The 13,019-nt window shown below is 44.5% G+C and overlaps 1 protein-coding gene across 3 annotated transcripts in view; it reads left to right on the top strand.

Moving 5' to 3' along the window:
* Positions 1-13,019, top strand: part of IPPK (inositol-pentakisphosphate 2-kinase) — a 235,871-nt gene that overhangs the window by 185,243 nt on the left and 37,609 nt on the right. For all 3 annotated transcript variants that reach the window (XM_033926759.1, XM_033926757.1, XM_033926758.1), the window contains one exon: positions 3,608-3,697. In XM_033926759.1, coding sequence (XP_033782650.1) covers positions 3,608-3,697 — 90 coding nt within the window. The remainder of the gene's footprint in view (positions 1-3,607; positions 3,698-13,019) is intronic.

Below are 13,019 nucleotides of genomic sequence, written 5' to 3'. Positions count from 1 at the left end.
GGTGGATGCTCTCTTCCAATTTTTCTAGAGGTTTTCTGTTTCATGCCCTTCCTCCGCAAAAGGTCCTCATGACGGACTCGTCGGCCTATGCTTGGGGGGCTCATCTGGATGGTCTTCGCACTCAGGGTATTTGGTCCAATGCCGACCGCCTTTGTCACATCAATCTGCTGGAGCTTCGGGTGATTTTCCTCGCCTTGAAGTCTTTTTGTCACCTGCTTCGCGACCGGGTGGTGCTGATCCACACGGACAACCAGATTGCCATTATTATATCAACAAACGGGGGGAACGGGGTTCCTGCCCCTGTGCCGAGAGGCGATGTGGCTCTGGGAATGGGCCATCCGCTGCAACATGTTCCTTCATGCAATCTACATTCAGGGCCAGCAAAATTGTTTGGCGGACAGGTTGAGTCATCTTCTGCAGCCTCATGAGTGGTCCATCCTTTCCGTGACTCCGCGTCAGATGTTTGCTAGTTGGGGAACTCCAGATGTCGATCTGTTCGCGTCCCCCCTCAATCACAAGTTGCCCCGCTTCTCCAGGATTTACACCCTCCTCAGACTCGAGGCAAATGCTTTTCTGCTGGATTGGATGGAGCTGTTTCTGTATGCGTTCCCTCCATTTCCTCTGATTCTGAGGACTCTCGTCAGGCTCAAGTCCACACACGCTACCATGATTCTGATAGCTCCTCGGTGGCCCCGACAGCCGTGGTTCTCCCTTCTGTAGCAACTCAGTTCCAGGGAGCCTCTTCTTCTGCCTGTTTTTCCTTCTCTGCTTACGCAGAGTCGGGGTTTGCTGCTTAATCCCAACCTTCAGTCTCTGCACTTGACGGCTTGGTTCCTCGAAACTTAATGCCCTCGTTCCAGTTCTCCCAGCCTGTGCTGAATGTCCTGGAGGTGTCTCGGAAGGAGTTCACTCGCCAGTGTTACCATCAGAAGTGGACCCGCTTTTTTTCCTGGTGTGCTACTCGACAGCTGAAGCCGGTCTCTGTCTCCCTATCTGCTGTCCTGGATTATCTGTTGCACTTGTTTGGCGCTGGTCTCAAGTCCTCTTCGGTTCGAGTCCACCTTAGTGCCATTACTGCTTTTCATCAGCCGATTGACGGGAAGCCTATCTCTGTTCATCCTGTGGTTTCCCGCTTCATGAAAGGTCTTTTCCACGTTTATATGCCCCTTAAACCGCCTTCTGTGGTTTGGGATCTTAACGTGGTCCTTGCTCGTTTGATGAAGCCTCCGTTTGAGCCGCTGGCTTGGGCTCACTTGAAATATCTTGGAAGGTTGTGTTTCTTATTGCTCTCACTTCTGCCCGTTGGGTCAGTGAGCTTCGAGCCTTGGTTGCGTACCCACCTTTCACTGTCTTCCATCATGATAAGGTGGTTCTCCGTACCCATCCTAAGTTCTTGCCTAAGGTTGTTTCTGAGTTTCACATCAACCAATCCATTGTTTTTCCTGTATTTTTTCCGAAGCCCCGTTCTCACCCTGGAGAAGTGACTCTGAATTCTCTTGATTGTAAGCGTGCGCTGGCCTTCTGCTTGAAGCGCACCGCTCCTCATCGTTCTGCTCCCCAGCTGTTCCTCTCTTTCGATCCTAATCGCTTGGGTCGTTCTGTTTCTAAGCGGACCATTTCTAACTGGTTGGCCGCTTGTATCTCTTTCTGTTACGCTCAGGCTGTCCTCTCCCTGCCAGGTCGAGTCACAGGCCACAAGGTCCGAGCGATGGCGGCTTCTGTTGCTTTCCTCCGCTCAATTCCCATTGAGGAAATCTGTAAGGCTGCCACTTGGTCCTCGGTTCACACTTTCACCTCTCATTACTGTCTGGATGCCTTTTCCAGGCGTGATGGCCACTTTGTCCAGTCTGTTCTCCTAGATTGCCAACTTTCCCTCCATCCCATTCTGGTTAGTTTGGAGGTCTCCCACATGTTGAGAATATACTGCCTGCTTGTCCTGGAATAAAGCACAGTTACTTACCGTAACAGGTGTTATCCAGGAACAGCAGGCAGATATTCTCGCAACCCACCCATCTCCCCGTGGTTGGCTTCTTTGCTTGCTATCTGAACTGAGGGGCACGCGCGCATGCGCCGGCCAATCGCAAGCTTGAAGGTCTTCAAGCAAGTCTGCTTGCGAAAACATCTGCTAGGGGGCTCCGTCGGTGACGTCACCCACATGTAGAGAATATCTGCCTGTTGTCCCTGGATAACACCTATTTCGGTAAGTTAACTGTGCTTTTTGAAAGTGCAGTCTCCATAATTGTACACAGTATTCTAAATGAGGGTCTCACCAGAGTCTTCTACAAGAGTGTCATTACCTCCTTTTTCCTACTGGCCATACCTCTCCCAGTGCACCTTAGCATCCTAATATCTTTCGCCGTCGCCTTTTCAACCTGTTTTGGCCGCCTTAAGATCATAATTTACTATGAAACCCAAGTCCTGCACAACAACAGTAACAGTGAGTGAAAGAAAAGAAAGGCAATTCTGTAGAACTCAAGTGTGACTGATACGCATACTGTTTTCTAGAACTGGGATTGGTCTTTGAGAACCATCTTGGAACTTTCTCAAAAAAATGCAGATATATCTTAATTTTATTCAACTGAACGGATCTACAAAGTCATTTTCCTGGCCAAGCTGCAGAAATGAATGCCGGGTCCCAGTTAACTCTGTGCTCATAATTGTTGATGATCTTACTGTAATGGTCATCGGTACCATTTGAACAGATAAAGAAAGTTTTTGAACTTTACACTGCTTTTAAAGCTGAACACTTTAAATACCTCTTACTGGACTCTTGAACTGATGACAATTGTTCAGCATTTGGCATTTTTGCTAATATCTTTGTTATGGATAGCTTGGGAGAAGCAGAATAAAATTGACTTCAATTGAAAGGATTTTTCTTGCTCTTTTTAATGATAAAAAGCACATTTTTATGCTACCTGTCCCACATGCTGAAAATTGCCTCCGAAGTGGTCTCAGAGTATGACAATTTTCAGTGAGGCATATTGGGAAAACTATAGCCTCCAGTTGCACAAAATGAACACACATTGCTCATTTTAACCTGTGCTTCTAACAGATAAAATATGAAAACTTTTCCTTTAATATCTTTGGCACAATGGCTTGTTGAAAATGGCATTTTGTTACACAAGATAAAATAAAAACCTATTTTTGTAACTTAATATCTATGAAACTGTGTGCCCAGTTCAAAATGGGCTATAATTTCTGAATCTACTGAAAATTCTGAATAAGTGGTGCAGAGTTCACAGCAATAGGATGCTTTAATGGCAGTTACTTGTAATAAGACATAAAAAGGTGCCCAACTTTCCAGTCAGCCGTGAGCTGTGCCAACCCTTGTTGGATAAAAAGCTGATATCTCAAAATTGTTGAAGCTAGAAGTCTAAAAATTTGCAGTTTTTCATCTTATACTATATATTGGTCTCCATTCTGGTAGATTATCATCAATTTCTGAAATGGTGAGGTAGAACCAAATACTGTATTGTGGAAATATGATCCTTTTGGATATGTATCGTCCTCTCTTTCAGAACTTGAGTAAGTTACTTGTCCTGTCTTTCTAGATTCACATAGATATTTGATATCATTTGACTAATAGAAGTAAATACTATTTTTTCAGCCCAAGTGTGGGTTCCTTCCTTCTTCCTGTCATATTACAAAAAAGGTGAAGCACAAGGTGTGTCGCTTTTGTATGCATCAGCATCTCAAGGTAAATCCAATGCATGTTTTCCTGTTTGGTATATGTTTTGAAAAAACACAACAGGACTGTAGGCATATATGTCAGTAAAACCGAGTGATTTTTTATTTTTTTGGGTGGGGTTGATGTTGGTACATAAGAACATAAGAAGTTGCCTCCACTGGGTCAGACCAGAGGTCCATCGCGCCCAGCAGTCCGCTCCCGCAGCGGCCCATCAGGTCTATGACCTGTGAAGTGGTTCCTGACCATTTCTATAACATGGATTACAGAAAACTATTATGGCTGTCTTCCATTGTTTTGTTACTTTTGCTGTAAACCACTTTGACACCATTAAAGAAATATGATCAATATATATTTTAAAGTGTATACTCCTACAACCTGCTTTCTCCTGCTTGCAGAACAGATTTTGTGGGGGGGTTTGTATTTTTGCTAAAATTGACCATAATGTAGCTCAGTCATGGTATTTCTCTCACATTTTGTAATAATTGAAGTTAGAGCACAAAGTACTATCATGCAGGTAACCTTCACTCCCCAGACTGACAAGGGCTAGAAATGTGAAGTTTGTGTTCACAGTTTGGGGAGTGGAAGGAAGGAAAGAGGCTCAGTCTTTTCTCAACATTCTCTCCTCTGCACTAGACACCCTTGCTCCCCCTGTTCCTCACTCGGTCAGGTGTACCAAACCTCAGCCCTGGCTCACTCCCTGTATCCAATACTTAACATTATCCCAGGACAAGCAGGCAGCATGTTCGAAACATGTGGGTGACGTCATCCATGGTGCCCCGAAGCAGACAGCCTCGCAAGCAGACTTGTTTGAAGAACTTTCAGAAAATTCACGAGTACTGCACCGCTCATGTGCGAGTGCCTTCCCGCTGAACGTAGGTCACGCGTTTCCTCTGAGGTACCTGTTTTTCTCAGCTCTGCCCCAAATTCAAGTTCTGCCTTCTCGCACTGCGGCTTTTCTTCTTTATTTCTTTCTTATTTCTTTTTGTAAGTCGCTGTGCGGCACACCTCTTTAAAAAAGAAAGGAAAAAGTTTAACTTTTTTTTACGGTTCTCGTCCGGCGGGGTTGGGCTCAGGCCCTGCCGCCAACCCTCTTTTGGCTTCGGCTGTATTTATTTCTATGTCCCGTCCTGTTATGGGCTTTAAAAGGTGTAGCCAGTGCAACCGGGCGATTTCACTCACCAACCCACACCGTTGGTGTATTAAGTGCTTGGGACCCAAACATTGCCCTGAGTTGTGCCCACACTGTGCTACCCTTCAAAAAAGAGCTCTTCGAAGATGTGTCCAGATTCAACAGCTATTTGGTCCCATGGAGCAATCTACGGAAAAGGTGGCGGCCTCATCGGCCAATTCCGCAACCTCGAGCAAGTCGCCCTCGTCTGCTCCACCTCTTAAGGCTAACTAACTAACTAAAACTTAACTTTATATATACCAAGTCATCATTCAAAAAAAGTTTGACTCGGTTTACAGCAGTTAAAAAAACAAAAAGAAATTTACAATGATGAATAAAAACTGAAAAGAAATACAAAATATCAAGGGATTTAGTTTTCAAAATGTTTGGCGAATAGAATAGTTTTTAAAGATTTACGGAAAGGCTGAAACAAACTAGAGCTCCTCAGACTAAAGGGGAGATCATTCCAAAGTTGAGAAATTTTAAAGACCAAGGATTGACTGAAGGTCTTAACTCCTTTAATTCCTTTTCTAGAGGGAAGGGAGAGTTTTAATTGTTAATTCCTCTTGCAAAGGAAAATCTATAAATATTCCATAATAAAGGAATGAGGAGAACAAAAATACCATGTAGAATTTTAAAAGAAATGCAAGCACATTTAAATTGAACCCTAAGATAAACCGGAAGCCAATGGAGACTCTGGAGCAAAGGGGGTGGTCACATGGTCAAATTTGCTTTTTCCAAAGATCAGCTTCGCAGCAGTATTCAGAATTAGCTGTAATCTTTGGAGACAATTTTTTGTGATGCCGAGGTAGATAGCATTACAATAATCAAGTCAAGATAGCATAATTGATTGAACCAAAACATAGAAATGTCAGGGATGAAAAAGATGTCTAACCTTCCTCAGCATTCGTAGACTAAAGAAGCATTTCTTGACCACGGAATTTATTTGATCATTAAAGGTGAGAGGAATCAAAAAGGGCTCCCAGTATCTTAGAAAACTCAATCTGCAAAGAGGACCCAGATACCAGAGCTACAGTAGAAGGAAGATGGTCCAATCTTGGACCTAGCCACAAAAGTTTAGTTTTAGATGTATTAAGCTTCATCTGAACAAAAGAGCCCAGGCTTGGAGTTTGAAAATACAGAGATTTACTTTAGAAACTAGATTGGTGATATCTGAATCGATCTCAAGTCTGCTCTTCCCTCCACAGGTACGCTAGCTAAGAAGCCTCCAGCTGAGTCTCAGGCAGTCCAGGCAACGAGTGCAGTCGTGCCGGCCTCTATGAGACCTCCTACGAAGCGTGCCTCCAAAAACAGGGAATACTCATCTTCGAGGTTGCCCTCTGTGGAGCGCAATGCTGTACTTTCTAGACCAGCGTCATGCTACGAGGGATCCTTGTTTCCCAGTTTCTATGAGGCATGAGGCATTCAGTCCCTCACACTCCTAGGACCTCTCCATCACATCCTGTCAAACGTAAGCACTCTCTGACTCCGCCTATATCACACAGTGGAGCTTCTTCTGTGACTCTTACTTTGGATACAGACATCCCTTTCCAGTACTCCAGGGAGGCTTCTCCGTCTTATTCTGCAGCACTTCACTCTCGCTTTGCTTCTCCTCCTGAGGGTTCTTCATTTTCGAAATCCACATCATTTTCCAAATTCATATTTAACATGAGTAAGGCTCTTTAAATAGATTTTGGCCAACATTTATTCTCCTAAATTGCCAACACTCCCACCATCCCATTCTGTTTAGCTTGGAGGTCACCCACATGTTGAGAATATGCTGCCTGCTTGTCCTGGAAATAAAGCACAGTTACTTACCGTAACAGTTGTTATCCAGGGACAGCAGGCAGATATTCTCATAACCCACTCACCTCCCCTTGTTGGCTTTTTAGCTAGCTATCTGAACTGAGGTACCTCACAGGAGACGCACAACCTACGTTTGGCAGGAAGGCACTCGCGCATGCGCCGTACAGCACTCGCAAACTCTTTGAAAGTTCTACAAGCAAGTCTGCTTGCGAGGCTGTCCGCTACGGGGCTCCTTGGATGATGTCACCCACATGTTGAGAATATATGCCTGCTGTCCCTGGATAGCAACTGTTTCTGAAGCCTTCAAGCATGCAGTGGTTAAGCCACATCTCCTTTCTTTGGTTCTTGTTCAAGCTATTCAAGTCCACTGTCACTGCCTTGACTTCCTTTCATCTCGATAAGAGTCTTGATCCTCTACAATCTGGATTTCACACCTTATACTCCACAGAGACTGCAGTGACCTGCTCCTAGCCAGATCTAAGGGCTTTTATTCTATTCACATCCTTATTAACCTGTCTGTTGCTTTTAATACTGTTAATCATTGCTTACTCCTTGATACGCTGTCCTCGCTTGGATTCCATTAATCTTTCCTCTCCTAGTTTGCCTCCTATGAGGGGTGTTCAGTAATTTATCTGCCTGAGTATGAAAGAAAGTAGGAAGTGTGTTGAAACAAGTCAGTGCATGTTGTGACATATCTCAAAGTTTACTCGTGCACAATTACGGCTCAGTGCGAGTCTAATGTTCCAAGAGCTAGGATGTCAGGAGAGTTCTCGTGCGGATCATGCTAGATTTGGAGCCACATTCACTGATAAAATTTTTCACAAAAGAAGGGAAAAAGCCAAAGGAGATCCATGAGCTCATGACTGCAGTTTATGGTGAGTATGCCCCATCATACAAAGTAAAATTTTGGAGCAAGCAGTTTAAGTAGGGTAGAGACTCAAACTGTGGAAAACTCTACCTAGTAAAATCAATCAACAAATTAATTTTTAATAGTTTCAAAAAGAATTTGAAGAATTTGTATTTAAAAAGATATAACTTTAAGATAACCTGATCATAATGTTGTATTAGATCAGTTTATTTTTTGTAAATTGCTGTGAGCTTTCATGAGGTATTGGCGGAGATTGTATTGTATATTGAAGATGACCCTCACAATGGACGGCCTGTGGAAGAAAGTCAAGGATTTAATTTTGTCAGACGGACAAATTAAGGCTTCCCGAATAGCTGAAGAGATGGGCATTTTGGCAGGTATAGTTTGGAAAATATGTTTGGGTATGTCCAAGATTAGTGCAAGATGGGTTCCAAGAATGCTGACGTCATGTCAGAAGGCCACGAGGCTCCAGTGCGAGATGATCCATGAAGACCAAGTGGATTTTTTTCATTGTTTGTTGACTGGAGATGAGACTTAGGTCTATCAAAGAGATCCTGAGTCCAAAATGGAGTCAATGCAGTGGAAATACAAGTCGTCTCCCACCCTAAAAAATTCAAGACAGAAAAATCTGCAAGCAAAGTTATGGCAGCCGTCTTCCGGAATGGTGAAGGATTTTTGCTTCTGGAGTTCATGCCACACAAGACAACCGGGGAGAGTTACGCCAACAGAATGATCGCTTTGCGGGAGTCAATCAAGGAGAAAAGATGAGGAAAACTCACAGCAGGCATGCTGCTTCTTCGTGACAATGCGCCAGTGCACATGTCACAACAATCACAGTTTCAGCAGCTGAACCATCCACCCTACAGTTCTGACCTGGCTCCCTCTGATTATTTCCTGTTTCGAGTTTTGAAGACATCTCTCTGTTGGCAACGGGTTTCAAGTGATGAAGACGTCAAGGAAGCTGTGACGTCCTGGTTTGAAGGTCAAAGGGAAGTCATTGCAGGAAAAGTGGATGAAGTATATGGAGCCATCGAAAAATAAAATGAAAATTTTTGAACTCTTCTTTCCTACTAAGGTAGATAATTACTGAATACCCCTCTTATCTCTCTCTCATCGCATCTTTAGTGTATGGGCTTGTGGGTCCTCCTTTACTGCTGTCCCACTAGCGGTTGGCGTACCCCAGGGTTCTTCCCATGGTGCCCTGATCTCCTCCCATAGCTTCCAGTATCAACTGTATGCTGAAGATTCCCAGATCTACATGTCAACACCCAAGATTTCACCTAAAATACAAGAAGTCTCAGCTTGTCTGGCATATATTGCTACCTGGATGTCCCATCACCACCTGAAACTAAACATATCCAAGACTAAACTGCTCCTCTTTCATCCTAAACCCTCTGCTCCTCTTCCTCTGTTCTTTGTCTCTGTAAATGATACTGTTATAATGCCTGTCTTCTCTGCTTGTACCTTGGAGTTGTTTTCGACTCCGACCTTTCATTTTCTACCCACATCCAACAGACTGCTAATGTCTTTTGCTTCTATCTCTACATCATCACCAAAATTCTCCCCTTCCTCTCTGAATTCACTAACTGAATCCTTGTCCACACTCTCATAATCTTACGCTTAGACTATTGCAATCTATTTCTAACAGGTCTCCTGCTGAATCGCCTCTTATCTCCTGCAATGTGTACAAAAGTCTGCTGCACAACTTATCTTTTGCCACCCTCGCTACACTTACCTCGCCCCTTTCCTCAAATCATTTCACTGGCTTCCTATCTGCCTTCTCATACAGTTCAAACTCCTATTACTAACCTATAAGTGTGTTAATTCTGCAACCCCTCTTCTCTTCTCTCTACTTACATGCTTCCCTGAGAACGCCATTTCTCAGACAAATTGCTATTATCTGTACCTTGCTCCTCCACTCCTTTCATCTTGCCACCCCATATGCCTGGAATAAACTACTAGAGTCTGTCTACTACGCCCCTTCTCTTGTTCAAATGTAAGCTGAAAGCCCACCTTTTTGAGATCAGCCTTCAACTCATAACCCTACTCCTTTCTGCTCACCACCCTAGCCAACAGTTTAACCATCCCCTCTAACTGTAACTCCTATCATCCTGTTTATCTTGATTGTTTAGATTGTAAGCTCATTTGAACAGGGTCTGTCTCCTTTGTAGCTCTGTACAGCACTATGTGCATCTGGTAGCACTCTTGAAATAATTAATAGTACTAGTAGAAGATATCCTGGAGTTGTAGGAATTCAAACACTTTTTTCTGAGCATGTGCTCATCCTACCTTAGAAAGAGAGTTAGAGCCCCATACAGTTGCAATTTCTGCATCTTTTTCTTATTTTTTCCGCTTAAGTTCATTTTTGGGGGGCTTCAGTGCTGTGAGACCCTGTGCACTGTCCTCTGCTGGAGGAAAGGACTCATTATCCCAGGACAAGCAGGCAGCCTATTCTCACATGTGGGGTGACATCTCCATGGAACTTGGATGCGAACAGCCTCGCAAGCAGACTTGCTTGAAGAAACTCAGAAGTTTTGAGTTTACCGCACTGCTCAAGTGCCTTCCCACCCAGCACAGGGCGCGTCTCCTCAGTTCAGATAGCCAGCAAAGAAGCCAACCAGGGGAGGTGGGTAGGTTGTGAGAATAGTTGCCTGCTGTGCCTGGATAACACCTGTTACGGTAAGTAACTGTGCTTTATCCCTGGACAAGCAGGCAGCCTATTCTCACATGTGGGTGACCTCCATGCTAACCAGAATGGGATGGTGTGAGTGTTGGCAATTCAGGAAAATAAATTTTGTAATACTGCCTGGCCAGAATGGCCATCCCGTCTGGAGAAAACATCCAGACAATAGTGAGAGGTGAAAGTATGAACCGAGGAGAGGTAGCAGCTTTGCAGATGTCCTCAATAAGTGTGGATCTGAGGAAAGTTACTGAAGCCTCCATGGCTCTGACTTTGTGGGCTGTGACTCGACTCTGTAGATGCAGTTCAGCCTGGGCATAGCAGAAAGAGATACCAGCAGCCATCCAGTTAGAGGTAGTACGCTTAGAAATTGGATGTCCCAAATTGTTTGGATCGAAGGAGACAAAAAGTTGAGGAGCAGATCTGTGTGGTTTGGTGCGTTCCAGGTAGAAGGCCAAAGCATGTTTACAGTCCAGAGTATGAAGAGCTGATTCTCCAGGTTGAGAATGAGGCCTTGGAAAAAATACTGGAAGTACAATGGATTGATTGAGATGAAATTCTGAAACCACTTTAGGTAAGAATTTAGGATGAGTATGGAGGACCACCCTGTCAAGATGGAAAACTGTGAAAGGTGGATCAGCAACTAAAGCTTGGAGCTCACTGACTCTTCAAGCAGATATGAGGGCAATGAGAAACACCACTTTTCCAAGTGAAATATTTCAAATGAGCCGTATCCATTGGTTCAAAAGGAGGCTTCATCAATTGAGCAAGAACAACATTGAGATCCCAAACCACTGGAGGCGGTTTGAGAGGAGGTTTGACATTGAAAAGACCTTTCATAAATCTGGAAATAACAGGATGAGCAGAAAGGGGTTTCCCTTTGATAGGCTGATGGAAAACAGCAATTGCACTAAGATGGACTCGAATGGATGTGGACTTGAGGCCAAAGGTAGATAAGTGCAGAAGATAATCCAAGACGGAAGACAAGGAGGTATCTCGAGGCTCCTTGTTATGAGAGATGCACCACGTAGAAAATCTAGTCCATTTTTGGTGGTAGCATTGTCTGGTGGCAGGCTTTCTGGAAGCCTCTAAAATGTCCCGAACAGGTTGAGAAAATTGAAGAGGAGTTATGTTGAGATGTATCAAGCTGTCAAGTGCAAAAACTGCAGGTTGGGATGAAGAAGATATCCTTGACTGTGTGTAAGCAGAGATGAGAAAACTGGTAGAAGGCATGGTTCCCTACTGCTGAGCTGAAGTGGAAGGGAGAGCCAGGGTTGCCTGGGCCACCGAGAAGCTATTAGAATCATGGTGGCATGATTGTTCTTGAGCTTGACAAAAGTCTTGAGAATGAGAGGGAATGGAGGGAACCCATACAGGAAGAGATTTGTCCATTCCAGAAGGAAAGCATCTGCCTCGAGGCGATGAGGAGAATATATCCTGGAGCAGAACTGAGGCAGTTCGTGGCTGTGGGGAGACGCAAAGAGATCTAGTGTCTTTACAGTGCTTATCCTCTTCTTGATCTTCTTCCCCACCATGAGTCTCATCCCTTCTTAATTCCCTTTTCGGAATTCAGCGCCGTGGCCGTCGTTCTGGATTGATGTTTCATCCCCATGTCCAGTTTGAAGCGGATCATATTATGATCACTGGTTCCCAGCGTCCCTTCTACTTCTACACCTTGTGCCGGTCCTCATAGTCCATTTAGAATTAAGTCCAGAACTGCATTTCCTCTTATATTTTTCTTGACAAGTTGTTCTAGGAAGCAATCGCCTATAGCATCCAGGAACTTGGTCTCCCTACCGCAGCCACAGGTGACTAGGTTCCAGTCTATCTCCAGATAATTGAAGTCACCGATGATAACTGCGTTGCCTCCTATGCAGTTGCGTTTAATCTCATCCGTCATTTCTCCATCAATTTCTTCGGACTGCACTAGGGGTCAGTAGTAGATGCTGATTTTCGTGTCCGTTCCATTTGTTTCCGGAATTTTGGCCATAGAGACCTTATTGTTTGATTTCGACGTGTTCTCTCCAGTAGACTCAATTCCCTCTTTGACGTATAGGGCAATGTCCCCACCTTTTTGAGCCACTATATCTCAACCGATGCAGCGTCGGGCTGGCAGCACTCTAAACATTAGTAATGGCCAATGCATGCTGCTTACCGCTGTCACTGTCATACATACATACAATTTTAAGGAACTCCTCATTCCACCATGTTTCCGTGATGCCGATAATGTCAAGGTTATCTTTTTGTGCCATACCTTCTAATTCACCCATCTTATTCCTTAGGCTCCTTGCGTTCGTGTACATACATACACTTGAGTTTGCGGCCTGTCACTTTCTTGCATTTCCTTCCCTCTTGTGTCCCTTTCGATCTGTCAGGATTTCTATCTTGCCTATGATCCGGTGAGTCATCCCTGCTATCTTCCTGCATGGTATCCTCTGGGTATACCGTTTCCCGAACCATCAACTCTCAGTTGACTGTCGGCTTTTCCCTTCTTCCTAGTTTAAAAACTTCTCAATTTCTCTCTTGATGTTGCTTGCAAGTAGCCTCATTCTATCTCCGCTGAGGTGGAGTCCATCCTTCCTGTATAGCTTGCTCTTCCCCTAGAACGTCGTCCTGTTGCGCACGAAGTGGAATCCTTCCTCCTCACACCAGCACCGCATCCACTTGTTGACTGCTTGCATCTCCGTCTGCCTCTTCTCGTCGGCCCTGGGTACCGGCAGGAGCTCCAAGAACGCTACCCTCTGCGTTCTGGTCTTCAGCTTCCTTCCTAGTATCCGGAACTGATTCTTCAGTACGTCCCTGTTGTAAT

This window comes from Geotrypetes seraphini, chromosome 17 (genome assembly GCF_902459505.1).
Source record: "Geotrypetes seraphini chromosome 17, aGeoSer1.1, whole genome shotgun sequence".
Taxonomy (NCBI): Eukaryota; Metazoa; Chordata; class Amphibia; order Gymnophiona; family Dermophiidae; genus Geotrypetes; species Geotrypetes seraphini.
Note: the sequence above shows the minus strand (reverse complement) of the source record. Positions and strands in the feature narration are given on the sequence as shown.